General features: G+C 55.3%; 5 protein-coding genes across 5 annotated transcripts; 3 read left to right on the plus strand and 2 right to left on the minus strand.

Moving 5' to 3' along the window:
- Window positions 1-656: 656 nt before the first annotated feature.
- On the plus strand, window positions 657-2,246 carry BCV69DRAFT_276720 (hypothetical protein; the record flags this gene model as incomplete). Its single annotated transcript, XM_025491119.1, has 1 exon — window positions 657-2,246. The coding sequence occupies one exon, from the start codon at window positions 657-659 to the stop codon at window positions 2,244-2,246; it is 1,590 nt and encodes a 529-aa protein (XP_025349179.1).
- A 510-nt stretch (window positions 2,247-2,756) lies between these two features.
- BCV69DRAFT_281931 (hypothetical protein) lies at window positions 2,757-5,556 on the plus strand. Its single transcript, XM_025492169.1, has one exon. The coding sequence runs from the start codon at window positions 2,929-2,931 to the stop codon at window positions 5,455-5,457; it is 2,529 nt and encodes an 842-aa protein (XP_025349180.1). The 5' UTR covers window positions 2,757-2,928; the 3' UTR covers window positions 5,458-5,556.
- Window positions 5,544-9,802, minus strand: BCV69DRAFT_289904 (hypothetical protein). Its single transcript, XM_025493684.1, has 3 exons — window positions 7,659-9,802; window positions 6,984-7,583; window positions 5,544-6,899 (listed from the first exon to the last, which is right to left on the minus strand). Exons 1-3 carry the CDS (start codon window positions 9,549-9,551, stop codon window positions 5,751-5,753), a joined length of 3,642 nt encoding a protein of 1,213 aa, XP_025349181.1. The 5' UTR covers window positions 9,552-9,802; the 3' UTR covers window positions 5,544-5,750.
- A 427-nt stretch (window positions 9,803-10,229) lies between these two features.
- BCV69DRAFT_162590 (hypothetical protein) lies at window positions 10,230-11,702 on the plus strand. Its single transcript, XM_025489438.1, has 3 exons — window positions 10,230-10,370; window positions 10,545-11,057; window positions 11,143-11,702. Exons 2-3 carry the CDS (start codon window positions 10,555-10,557, stop codon window positions 11,612-11,614), a joined length of 975 nt encoding a protein of 324 aa, XP_025349182.1. The 5' UTR covers window positions 10,230-10,370; window positions 10,545-10,554; the 3' UTR covers window positions 11,615-11,702.
- Window positions 11,603-13,001, minus strand: BCV69DRAFT_162584 (hypothetical protein). The gene is made up of 2 exons (XM_025489437.1): window positions 11,728-13,001; window positions 11,603-11,652 (listed from the first exon to the last, which is right to left on the minus strand). Exon 1 carries the CDS (start codon window positions 12,844-12,846, stop codon window positions 11,791-11,793), a length of 1,056 nt encoding a protein of 351 aa, XP_025349183.1. The 5' UTR covers window positions 12,847-13,001; the 3' UTR covers window positions 11,603-11,652; window positions 11,728-11,790.
- Window positions 13,002-13,563: the final 562 nt, after the last annotated feature.

Genomic DNA, 13,563 nt, shown 5'->3' on the forward strand with positions numbered 1-13,563 from the left:
ACGACGCTGGCATCACAGGGAGGGAGCTGCTCCCTCCCATACCACGACGTCGGCATCGTCTTCGACGCTTGGACAAGATGAGTAATCTATCCATCCGCAAGGTAGAAGCTTCTTCTTTGCCTCCACAAATTTCCCTTCTGGCCAGGCAGGCCAGTGAGACTTCCTCGGGGACAGGTGACTCGTGGAATCGTCTCTGGCTCCTCTTTCTCATCCCAGTCGTGCTCCTCGCTGCCACCATCATAGCTGCTGTCTGGGTCTTCAATCGCAAGAGGCGGCAGAGCCAAGCGCGAGATTCTGCACTCAGGAATGTCACGCTAGTCATTCGCGACGAAGAGAGGGCAAGGGAAAGGGAGGAAAGGCGCTTGTCTCGAGCCAATTCTGCTATGAGCAGATTGGGGCGACATAGCAGCGTCAAGGAGGTCAGAGAGCAGCGCTACTCTCGCCGCATCTCTGAGGCAGTGGCTCGAGAAGAAAAGACGCGAGTTTTGGAAGAGGGAGAGAATGATGATGTGGACGAAGATGCTCCCATTCTCTCAAGAGCTCTGTCTGATGCGGCTCGCGATCCACTCAAGAGAAAAGCGAGCGTAAAGCACAGAGACAGGGAAGTTGCTGAAAGAGTCTGGCGCATTGCTGGAGAGGACATGGGCGATTCACCAATGCCTAAAACCTCTGCTGCACACCCTAGGCAGCTTGACAAGGCATGGGATGGCATCAGTAAGCCGATCGCATCTGCTACAAGTAGCAGAAATCCATCCGTCAAGCGAACACCCTCCGCCGCCAAGGGCAAAGGCCGCGCTCCAGACAGCTCTGGGTCTGTTCAGCGTACTGCTAGCTCGTCCTCACGGAACCACCAGGGCCACACAAGACACGATTCCGAAGCCCTCAGTGTCATTGGCGAGAGCAGCTTTAGCGAGGGAAGACCCAGTGGTTTAATCAGCAGGGGAGTCAGCGTGGACGGCATTGCAGCCTTGGCGCCCTTTGCGAGCGTTGCTCGAGATGAAGCCGTTCCCGCTACAAAGGTAGCTGAGGAAGGTGAGTCGAAATCGCCATCTTCGGAAAACCTTGACGAGGACACTCCTATTAGACCGTCGGAGGCCACATGGCTCTCGAGAAGCAATTCCAAGATGAGCTCAAGCGGGTCAGGCTACGTCTCAGCCGCTTCTCATCTCAATTCGGCTGCTCCCGGCGGCACTAGCCCTGGACTACAATCCGATCACCAGTCTCGCACCGAAGCCATCGCACCCGCCCGAGCTCCGTCAGGACGTTCTGGCGGCTCGAAGAAAGGCAAGTCGATTCCGGCCTCGACGCAATCCCCGCTTAAGACTGGTGCAGGCAGCGCCGCGGTACTATCTGCCGTTCAGGCCGATGAGCTCGACACTGGAGGCGGAAGCGCGACAAGCACACAGAGCTCACAAGATCCCTTCAAGAGCCCAATCAGTGCTTCGACAGAAGGAAATGCTGATCCATTCGCAAGCTCCGCCCGAGGACCTCAGGCACCTTCTGTTCCCCAAGTGAACCCAGATGTTGCGGCTGGCGCAAATGCAACTACCAATCCCGCCGTGTCTGCTGCTCCAGCCCTGAACGTCGTGATGCCCTCGCCAGAAGGAGAAGATCCGGCTGGCACAAGCACGGCTGCTGCTCCTCTTCCTCCGGCCCCTGTTGCCGCTGAGACTACCGCGGGACGGACACGAACGTGGTCGAATGTCATACGTCTCAAGACTCCCACGCCTGGGTCAGGGAGACGTCCTCGCACTGCCTCTCCAAGCGGTCCGAGTGGTGGTGCCTTGGTGAATCGATCTGCCAGTGGGAGCAAGACCAGCCGCAATTCTTCCACGAAGTCTGCTCGACGAAGCAAATACCCTCACTTCCTTCAGGGCACGCACGATCTGCAGAAGACGAAATCTCTGTCTGGCGCCAAAGCAGTGCCTGGTAGCGGGGCGGCTGGTGCAGATTTGAGGAGAGCTGCCTCTACGGGTGCGACACGAGGTCCAGAGGCACAATTGTCGCCTCAAAGCTGGGCATACACCAGCAGAGCGGCCGAATGGCGCACTGCCCTTGACGCCTCAGCAGCTGCATCGCGAGACACTGCAGGCACCTTTACTGGCTCAGAGAATGCAGGCGCAGTACCAACAGTCTCGGTCACTGGTGTTGGAGACCTTATCATGCCCCAAGGCCCCGAGTCTACGCTGGAGAGGAAGCCTAGTATTGGGGTTGCTGGCAGCCGCTTCAAGGAAACTTTCGAGTAGAAGACAGAGAGAGCACAAATGTATTCTATCTCACGCCCGTCACTATGTGGCCCAGCGTGTGGCCCCCTCCTTTCCCCTTGTATCCAGCGCCCGGTATACAGTATCCAGAGTCACCTTGTATCGGCCTCGTTTTCCGCCCTTTTACGGTCTTTACTACACTTCTCCTCCTTGCACCGAAGCAACTCCTCTTGTACTTTTTGTCCCTCTTCTGGGCAAGTATATCCGCGCAGCCCGCTAGACTTCTCTGGCCTGGGCTCGGTCGCATCTACTGTACGTTTTCCACCATCTTGTATACCGTCTATTTGAGATAGCACACTTGTGTCAAAGCAGTTCCTTCTGATACCAACAACGAATTTCTTCGAGCGAAAGCAGCAGGCAGACCCATCGTGATGCAAGGCGGTGGGTGGCGGTATGCATGCCGAGGAGTGGGATGATGCAGCCCTCTGCCCTTCCTCGTCGCGCTTAAATTGACGCGGCGAGGTGCGCGTCTTGGTGTGGGGGCGAGGGCCAGTTGGTCATTCTTTCCCATTACCACTTTCGCCATACCGCCGTATCACACCACTCTTCTCACGCCTTCGAGGCTTCGCTTGATAGTGTATCCTAGCTGCTCTGTCTTACTCTATCAGGATCCCTGTCGTACGCAAGTCTCTCTACGGCGGCAAGAAGCGGAGCTAGACCCAATATGGAGGACCATACCGAGGAGGCTCTTCCCTCGCCTCTCTGTCCCGAGCTTCCCTCCCAACCCCTTCTAGCTCACCTCACACATGCTGCATCTACCATTCCTCGCTCCGCCCTTCCAGCAGGCAAAGGTCACTTGGTTCTATCAGTCATCTTTTCTCCTCCTCGTCCCACCAAGCAACTCTACCCATGGGCTCACCTTGACGAGCCGCGAGAGGTAGCGCAAGGCTTTCGTCCTTTTCCTACTCATACCGTACAGACGTGGGAAGAGATGGTCTTCTTTCATGCGGAGTGGAGGAGAGATGATGAGCATGAGGATGATGCGAAGATGATCATGGCTATTGAGGGGTATCACTACACCCTGCCAGAGCATGCCAGTGCTGTCTTCTACCTTTCGAAATTGGATACCACTGGCTGGGGACCGAGACTGAACCACCCCAGCGTCCGACGACAGCTTGCGAGCTTTGAACTGCAAGGGAGGGACAGACAGGCATCCCCCTCGACTTCGACTTCGACATCGACAGGAGAGTCACAGCTGGACGTCAGCTCAATCACTGGTCATCTCACCGAGCAATTCCTCGCCTATTTCATGTCCCTACGACACATGCCTCGCCTAGCAGTCGATTGTCTACCTCCCAGACACATCTCTCTACACATCCTCGCTCGAGCACAAGCGGCCTACATCTTTCCCAACTCGCCCGACAATCCGCTCAAGAAACCACTGGGAGATGCAAAGCTCATCGTCTGGTGGAGGCAGGTTCTTTCCAAAGTCGTCGAACTTGTGCGGCGAGCTGAGAGGCAAGAGTCGGAGCAGGGCAAGCGGATAGACGCGTTCTATATGGTTCCGGGGATGGACAAGCTGGAGAGTCACCCTTTGATTGCTCTACCACACTTGTCGCACGATGCAGCTGTCAAAAAGGTCGGGTGGAAGTATGGGCACCCCTACACTGCTACGGGCGGAGGATCAGATCCGAGCTCTGCGGATTTGCCGCCTTTACCTCTGTTCCCTGATAGCTCAGCGAGGTCAGCTCAATCGCAAGACCCGAATCTGCCACCGGCGAAGAGCAGGTCGATAGCGACCTTGATGCCCCGCTTTGAAGACGACCCGCAGAGTCGCTTCCTGGACGAGTTGGCCAACGAGGGCCAAGAGTTTGCAGCCTTTGCCGACCTACTGAAGCGAAGTGACTCTGGAGCAAGTACGGCGACTGCAGTGTCCAACGGTGCTCCTGCCGCTGTTGCTATGAGCAGTCGGAGCAGCAGCAGCACTACGAGCTCTAGCGCCCATTCGAGCCAGACGATCGTTGCGGAGGGGTCCGGTTCAGAGGATGGACTTTCGGGATGGAAGGGAGAGCGGAGCGGGTACGAGTCTTCCAGCCTGCCTCAAACCCCGTCAAAGAGGATGAAGCGCACTCGCTCCGGAGCAGACTCACCTTACAACATAGCCGAGGATCTTCCCACTTCTCCATCCCGTGGTGGATCTCCAACACCAACACGAGCTTCACCTCGACTGAGGGAGAAGGAGGCGCAGCGCTCCCCATCCAAGAGTCCTGTCAAGACAACAAGTATTTCGACGCGAATGAGTCCGACAAAGATGCATAGCCCGCGAAAGAGGTCACGGCTGGGTTCGTCTGCCTCGGCTACGGACTTGCCCTTTGCACCCGTGGCGAGCAAGTCCAATGGGGAAGTCAATGGTAGCCATGTCACCTCGCTGCCAACAGCAGCCGCAATGGTGGCGAGCACCAGCAACGGTAACGGCAATGGCCATGCCCACGGTCCCCGACTGACACAAGCTCAGCTCTCATCACTGCGCTCCCGCCTGTCACTAGACTCAGTCAGCGCCGATGAATTCTGGATGCGAATGGGCTTCAGGCAAGAATGCTCCAGCGGTTCCCTCGTAGGATGTTTCTTCCTCGGATTCACCAGACCCGCCGTCACCAACTCCTCCAGCTCATCCGCTGCTCCTCCTCTTGGAGAATCGCACCTCGTCCCACCCCAACCTCGTCCACGCTTCACGATCCCCATGCGCGAACTTCAACGCACCATGCGCAACGAGCTTCAGCTGGACGACTGTAATTGGCACTTACCCCGAGACAGTATCGAGCTCACCCAATACTTTGATGAAGAACGTGGTCGTCTCCTCGCTCACGCCGGTCGCTTACACCCAGAGGAAAAAGATGAAGAACGTCTCCGTTTACTCCGTGGAGCCAGAAGGACTCGAGCTACCGTCAAGGGAGAATTGGTAGTGGAAGGTGGAGAAAAGATGAAAAAGGTTTCAAAGAAGCATGGAAAGAGGAATAATGCTGATGAGGATTGGATTTGGAGAGTGGGAGAGGGAATTGTCTGGAATAGCGTTCCATTGCTTGGATTTTCTGAGGGGCAGGTAGAGGAGGCCAAGAGGAAGGTGGGAGAGAGTAAGAATGCTGGAGGTGGAGGTGGGGATGGAGCAATGGGTGTAGGTGTCGGTGTGGGTGAGAGCGGGGAGAGCAAACCGGTGGTGACAATGTTGAGTGTCAAGAGGAAGAAGAAGACGTAGCCCTTTCGAGCATCAAGCATCGAGCATCGATCATCACATATGTACAATTCTCCTTGAAGGCAGACGCAAATCCTCATTGTATCAGACTGGTGATCACCATTAGTATTGCACCGTGGAGTGTAAATTAAGTTACGTTTGCGACAGTGAGAACGGGCAGACGAAAGAAGGAAAGAAGGAAAGAAGAAGAAGAGCAAAGTCGAAGGAAAGAGAAGAGATGGGTATAGGCAGGCAGGCAGGCAGGGAGGCAGGGAAAGAGGAAGAAGAAAAGAGTAGACGGTATAACCCAATGCCCCTTACACGTGTCCCTGTTGTTTGAGATTATTCAGCGCACCATTGGACCTAAGCAGCGCCATGTTCTGCATTCCATACTTGTGGTTTCCCTTTCTAGTACCCTTGTCCTCCAATAGTTTCCCACTAAGAACCAGATCCAATTCCTTCTTTGCATCTCCATAATCTTCCATATCGGCATGAAGCCTACCCAACTCATAGTGCGAAAAGTAAATGATGTAGTGGTCTGTAGTAATTCGATGACCATTCTCCAGAACAGTTTGGAAACTGAGCAGTGCTTGCTCTTGTGCTTCTTCGCGAGGGATGGAATTCTCCTCGTCGCGAGGATCTGATTTGGCATGGGATTCAGGAGTGGCAATGTGACGCAAGACGACTCCGCGGAGGAAGTGGGCGAGGCAAAAGTCATCCCAGAATTCGTTTTCGCCCGAATGGTAGGACGAAGGGCTGGATTCGTGCTCGTTTAGGTCTGAGAGTGCATCGGAGATCATCACTAGATGCTCGTCGGTCAAAGCATATCGTGGAGCATTGGAAAGACAGTGGTAGATGTAGGAGAACTCTACGGCGGGTAGGAGAAGTCGACGTTGCTTGTTGAACTTGGTCGCCTTCTTTGCCACAAATTTTTCCATTGGGATAGACTTGCCGGCAATGCGTTGCATGAGACCGGGAACCTTGGAGAAGAGGTCGGCCGCCTCGGACTTGGATTTGCCCTTGGCTGCACCTCCTGTCCCGTCCGCTGCCTCTTCCTCGTCTGCTTGAGCCATATTCGCAGCTACACCATAAGTGTACACACACTTGCTCCAATTCGACTCCTTGAGAAGAACATCGAAACAGGTCTGTGCTTTGCGCCATTGTGCAAGTGACATGTGGCAGAGTGAAGCATCCCACCAACTGATATGCTTGAGCTGGATGTACTCTTCTTGGGCATCCCTAGCAGCAGCATACTGCTTGATTGCCTTCTCACATCGAGCTTGTGTCGAGTAGAGACGACCAGAGAAGTACAGGAAGAAGACACCGTTCGGGTACCTCTTCAGATGGTAGTGGAGGATACGATCTGCGAATGGGATGTCCACGCCTGTGACCGGGATGAAGACGGAGACGACCAGGTGGAACAGCAGAATACCCATGTCGCAGACGCTTCGACGGATACCTTCGTCCTGCAATAAGGGAGGAGCAATGGAAACGTGTGGTCAGTAAAACCGTCCCTAGCCATATGTCTGCGCAACTCCACGCCGACTCACCTTGATGCCAATCGCTGGTCTATCCTGACCAGATGCCTTCCATCCACCCGCGCGCATCAGAGTCTTCAATCCAGCCTTTGTGTCGCCCTCATATCCGAATGCGCTCATCAGGCCCAGAATCTTACCGGGAAGGAGACCAAGGATCATAGTGATCAAACCGCTGCCCAGGTAGACACCCGATCGGAAGTCTTCGTCGATGTCCTCATCCTGGTTCCCAGAGGCTTTGCCGTCAGCCGTATCAACATACTTTGCCAAGGAGCGATATACTCCGTAGGCATTTCTCATATGGAGAGCTTCAGCAACGAAGCCAAAGAAGTCTCCCGAGTAAACGATTCCCAGACAACTCTTGAGCAACTGTGCCTCTACGTAGACTAGCTCTGCATGGCGCTGTACGGGCGTCATAGAGGCAAAAGCGCTAGGGCTGTGACCAGAGCCTCGAACGAAGCGCCCAAAGTTGGCGACTGTGTTGCTTGGCTTTCGAAGAAGATGGGCAATGTGCATCGCGTCTTTGCAGTAAGAGATGGCAGTGGCGAGATCCTCGGGCTCAAAGGTCATGAAGCCCTTCATAGTAGCAATGAGACAATTTCCGAGGGCGTAGTACTAGAAGCATAGTCGGGAGAAGAAGGTGATCAGCTGGAGCACTCTAGCTCTGGAGGCTCACAATCCTCCACTCACCATTCTGTAATCTGCCTTCGTCTTTATGATGTCCTCAGCCTCAATCATACGACTGTTCAAGAACAAGTGCAGGGCACCTCGAGCAGTCTCGATATCGTCCCTCATCTCTTCTGTATCCTCCTTGACATCATCATAACCCATCTTTGCAACACGGGCAGACTTCTCCTTCACCTCGGCCGGAGTCTCCTTCTTTGCCTTGGCATCAGAGGGAGTCGATGAAGGACCGTCTTCTTCCGCACCTTCGACAGGTGCAGAGCCCGCTCGACGCTTGGCGGCAGAAGTGCCCTTCAGGCGGGTAGGCGCTGCAGAGGGGTTGGCAGTAGCCTCGTCCATCTGCTCGGGAGATCCTGTTCTCCGTGAAGAAATGGCACTACCCTTCTTGGACTTTGAGGACCTCTTTTCGTCCCTGCCAGAGGACTCAGACACGCCACGCGATCGACCAGCTCGTGCGTATGCAGATTGCTTGGATGTAGGCGAGCGCGGAGGGGGGCGCTGGGCTTCTTCCTCTTCGTCTTCCTGTTCTGCCTCACTATCATCTCCCTCGCCGCTTGTATCTTGCTCTTCATCATCTTCACGAATGTCTCCAAGCTCGGCGTCATGGAATTCGTCCTCGGACCCATCCGATTCACTGTGGTAACCATCGTCATTCTTGTTCGCTTCATGAGCTCCGGCGAATCCAAGTAGACCTCCCACAGCAGCAGTAGCAGCGCCGATGTAACCTCGCTGCTGCTCAGCTGACTGCTCCTTCTTCGGCGATTGTTGCGTACTCTTGCTCTTAGCCCGCGAAGAGCCGACGCGCTGTGGCTTGTTCGTCTCCGCAGGCTCAGGTGAGCGGGGAGCAGGCTCAGTGTGGACGCTGCTCCTGTTGTTTGCCTCTGAGCGCAGGATCAGAGGAGCGCCTTTTCCTTGCTGGGCTCGTCTAACGTCAGCAGCAGGCGTGTTTGTTGCAGGCGATTCTGTTGACAGGCCTGTAGGTCCCTTGTTCTTGGCTCCTGGATATCCGACCGGACGACGAGAGTCCCTCAGGATACTGCTTCGGCTTGCCTTTGGCGCGTCATTATCCATGTCGTCTGAGGCGATAGAGGGACCGCTGTTCATCTGACTGCCGCCGCTGCCAGCCTGAACCGAATTTGGTCGACCATTGCCTACATTGACACTGCCAGTGTGAATCGAGCCATTGGTAGGGGACGGCGAGAGCTCCTCGCCATCTGCTGCTTCTCCGTTCCTCTTTCCTCTGCCTCCGAATTTGCCCAGCTTCATGCGAGATGTGGTACTGCTGAGCGTTCTCTTGCGCATGAAGCTGCTTTTGCGAGTAGGCTCACCTCCTTTACTAGCGATTGACTCGTTGTCATCTGCCATATGAGCTTCAGGGGGTTCAGAGCCGCCTCTAGTGCTTCGTCGACGTATGAAAGAGGAGATTGCATCCTTGTGGGAAGCAGACTGCTTGGAGCGAATAGAGGCTCGATCGTCTTGCGATCGCTGTGAGTTAATGGAGAGGTTGGACATTCGTCGTCTCAACCCTCCCAGTCCTCCCGATGGCACCTCCAAGTTTCCTTGAGCCGTCCCATTCGTCTTGGCCTGGCCATTCTGGTTGGAGATGCCATTGCCCCAGCCCGTCTTGAGAGCGGGTGCGGCGCCATTGGTAGGAGACGCTACACCGTTACCATTGGCAGTCCCGTTGCTGGTGCTGCCACTCTTCTGCGCTCGCAGAACACTATCTGTAGATCGAGGGCTGGCGGGAGAGGGGAGCTGGGATTGACTGTCCCCATTTGCAACGAGGCCGTTGGTCTCACTCTTGGATGGGCTCATAGAGGAAAGGATAGACCGTCTATTGCGCTTCGACGGAGTGTCCGACTCGTACGAGCTAGAGGGGATGGAGATTTTGCTCGCCATTGCTCCCTTTTGTGACCGGCAAGAGATTGTTTGTACGAAGTAGTGCAGACGAGAATGAGCTAACTTCTATTCGCCGTACCAGAGAGCTGTCGCAGTAGAGACAGTTGATCTGAAGCTCTATCCGATTGAGGCTACTGATCAATAGTAGACTTCAAGAAGCCAGGAGCTGTAAGAAGAAGAAAGTGGTATAGATGAATGGGCGAGGAGGGGTGATGATGATGATGATGATGTGAGTGTGGGGGGGGGAGGAGTGCGGGGGTTGCAGGGCCGAGGCGAGGATGCGGCGAAGCGGGGGCCCGTGTGTGTGGTGGGTGGCTGCCTCGCCTGTCTGTCTGTGCCCGAGGGAGAAAAGGAAGCCGTCGGGGTGCGGTGGCCGTCAAGAGACGTCATCTGCCTCGCCTGGGCGCCTGGACCGTCTGTCCGCATCTCCTCTGATTCTTCCCATGGCGCTCCACCCCCGCATCCCGGATCTGCTGAAAGATGCAAAGAAGAGATTTAGAGCACATGGCAGAATCCACCTGCGTTGACAAATAGCGACACAAGAGAGAGGGGGGGATGAGCAATGAACAGGTTCCACTGTAGCTGCCTGCCTCCAAGATGATGACACGAGAGACGAGTCGCTTCGAATGACAGAGCGCTGGTGATACATTGCGGCCAAAGCTTCCCCCGCACGATACCCTGCCAAGCTCATGACCCCGGAAGTCGAGCTTCCTGCTCTACGAATACCAGGCAGACCACGGCGGTATGACCATGCCGGCCTCCGCTTGATCTTAGGCGTACCATGGAGGTCCGTAGCTTCCTTGGCATGCGCGGCGGGTAGTGAGTGCCGACCATCCACTATGCTGATCAGGGCAGCCAATTCCAGGAACGGATGTAGGAAGCAGTAAGGCGCCGGTCAGCAAAGCCGTGATACCAGCCAGCCTCACACTACCTTGCACCGCTCCTTACGCCGAGGACTCCCTCACCCCACCCCACCCAATCTAACGAAGCGAGGTTGAACAAAATGTCACCCCTCCTTCGACGCGACGAAGGCGATCCTTCCTCGATGCCAGGAATGGATATGAGCATGGATCCCGACTCTCCCTCGTCCTCATTTGGAGAAGGCATGTCCACCGCCTTCTACGCCTCAACCGACACCTCCCCCTCTCTCTGGCTCAGCGCCTTCACCCCCACCTCTCCCGGCGCAGTAGCAGCTGCCTGCCTAGCCCTTGCAGTACTGGCGTGTGCCTATCGCCTGTTGAATGCGCTTGAGCGACTACTCGTGCGAGGGTGGACTGAGCAGGCCCTGAAGAGGGATAGGGTGAGAGAGGAAAGGAGGATAAGAGGTGGGGGAAGGAACACACTGCCGCAAGGATCGGAAGATGATGGTACGATGGACCGGGAGCAGGGAGGGAGGAGGAGACGCAAGCGTGGTGGACCAGGCTGGTGGGCAGAGGTAGGCGTACCTCGCGGTCTATACCAAGTGCTCCTCTCCGGCGTCGGCTACCTCCTCATGCTATCAGTCATGTGAGTACTCGATCACCTTCGCACTTGTCACCCCATCAATCCAGATACGCTGACCCCTCTTGACCTTCCGAATCACTGGACGCAGGACCTTCAACGTCTACTACTTCATCTCGATCCTCCTAGGTCTCGGGCTCGGTGAATCCCTCTTTGGAAGGTTTGGTCGCTCTCCGCCTTCCCACCAACGCCCAAGTGCTTCTTCCTCCGGCGCAGCAGGTACAGAATGCTCGTCCTCTTCCTCGGGCGGGTTCCGCTCCTTTTCAGGCGAAGGCAGCCCGCTAGAGCTGGACGGGACACGACTCGAGGAGCTGAACGAGAGGGGAAAGAGATACGAAGGGGGTCAAGCTGGTGGGGGAAGGAGAGAGGAGGGGGATCACAACAGTGCCCTGCGAAGGCCACTCTTGCTGCGAGGCGATGGGATGGCCACGGCCACTAGCACTGACAACCGCACTGGGACGCTGAGTTCTACGTCGAGTGGGAGCAGCGTCAAAGTCCAAGGTACGGAGGGTACAGAGGACCAGGAGCAGGCTCACCAGATGGGAATTGGGGTAGCCAGATAAGCACGCCGAGGTAGTATACCACCTTGCAGAAATCCCTCCTTAGCGCACGAGGTCTTTGTCTTGATAAGTGACATACTCTTTATGCAATTGCTATATACGACTCCATGACATACGTTGAGCCTATAGTGAGTCCCGCAACCTCTCCTCTCGATCTTGACCGTGCTCTCCTCCATCTATCATCCAGTCATAATCTCCTTGCCAAACCACCACATGGCGGCAAAGACCGAGGTTGACTTGCCTTGCTTGAGTGTATCACCCGATTTGACCGGTGGGGACATCTCCACCATATCAATAACTCCATCCCCCGAGAATCCAACCTTTACAAAGACGAAGAGCTCATAAGTTGTGAGTACGGCAAATCGTACCTTTGACTCTTGGAGGGAGGAGAGACAGGTAAGGAGGGCAGCAAAAGTCGTTGCGCGCTTTAGGTCTGCTCCTTCTTGATTCTTGAGTTTGCCTTGACCGCTCTCCTTTAGACAAGAGAGGATTTCCTCTGAGGAAATCGAGGTAGGGTCTAGCAGACTTAGATCGACTGTCCAGGGTTCCTCGACGGAGATGAGGGCCTTGATCCCACGAAAGGCCTCGTCTTCCTCCTTTCCAGGCGGATCCATCCGATCCCTCGTAGTAGTAGGCTTGATAGTATAGAAGACTTGTCTCGGTAGAGCACCCACCGTCTCTTCTCCTACCTGCTGTGCCCATTCCAATTCCTCATGTTCAGGTAAATGATCACCAGCTTTGAGTTCTCGTCTTCTCTCTCCTTCTCCCCCTTGACCAGCACCAATGGCAATGTGAAACTCGTCGAGTTCGTACATTCGTAGACAGGGTTGCCAAACAGCTACAATGACCCAGAGGAAGACAGTGGGGAGAAGTGTTGCTATGGGTAGATCATCTGCTCGAAAGGCTGGTGGGGCAAGGATATGTTCTCCTCCCTGAATGGTGGAAAGAGAGGTATGGATGGATTCGAGAAAAGAAGGCCATTCGGAGAGTTGTAGTTCGGGAAGAGCCTTGAGCAACGTTGGAGAAGGAGGTGAATCACTCGTGGCTACCGCGGTGGTACTACCAAAGTAGGCTCGATTTGTGAAACTTGGTTGACGGGTAGGACCTGTAAGACGTGCTGTACTTGGATTATAGAGGGTACGAATACGTGGTAGGGAGAGTTTGAGGAATTGAGAGAGAAAGATTGGTTGGGTTTGTAGATCTTGAAGATCATCCAGGGAGTAGCTGGTGCTCATGGCGGGCGGCGAGGGGCGAAATGGCAGGTGGAATAGGTGACTGGCTTGGAGGTTTGGAGGGTCGTCCGTCTGTCACTCTTCTAGGTAGTATCACGAGTCTGATGAGATTGAGAGGTAAGAAGGTAACGTCCTACTCTCTGTAAGGAAACTCCACCTCTAGCAGCAGCCTTATCGCCTGGAATGCTTGCCCCCCGGCCGGCCCTGCTTGCCTGCCTGCCGGACTTGAGGCGACTTCCCCGATTTGAAATGCCCTGGCTGCTGCTGCTGCTGCACGTTTGCCCTCTCCCCCCACTCCACTTGACCTTTTGCCGATGGCGCTCGCACCTTGCCTTGCTGCCCGCAACACTCCTCGATCGCAGCTTTTCTTATCTTGTCTTGTCCAATCCTCGCGGCAGCAGGGGCGGGCGGAGTTGATGTTCACTGAAGCGGGGCAGCGGGGCGCGGCGGACAGGGACAGTGACGCGCGTGGCGCTTGATGTTGGTGGTGCCTGATAAGTAGACTGACTACCTTTCAGAGCAATTGCCGATCGATCGGGTAGTATGCATCACAGATCCTTACGACTTCGTCCCCAGATTGTACAATTGGGCAGATTGCTCCAAAAGGCCTACAGGGGACGACGACAGGTATCATCGATGGTGACTAGAAGCTCTATACCAATGTTTTCAGGGTGACAATGTTACCATTTCGAAATCTCCCCCACCTATCGCCCTCAGCTA

Source organism: Pseudomicrostroma glucosiphilum (genome assembly GCF_003144135.1).
Source record: "Pseudomicrostroma glucosiphilum strain MCA 4718 unplaced genomic scaffold BCV69scaffold_4, whole genome shotgun sequence".
Taxonomy (NCBI): domain Eukaryota; kingdom Fungi; phylum Basidiomycota; class Exobasidiomycetes; order Microstromatales; family Microstromataceae; genus Microstroma; species Microstroma glucosiphilum.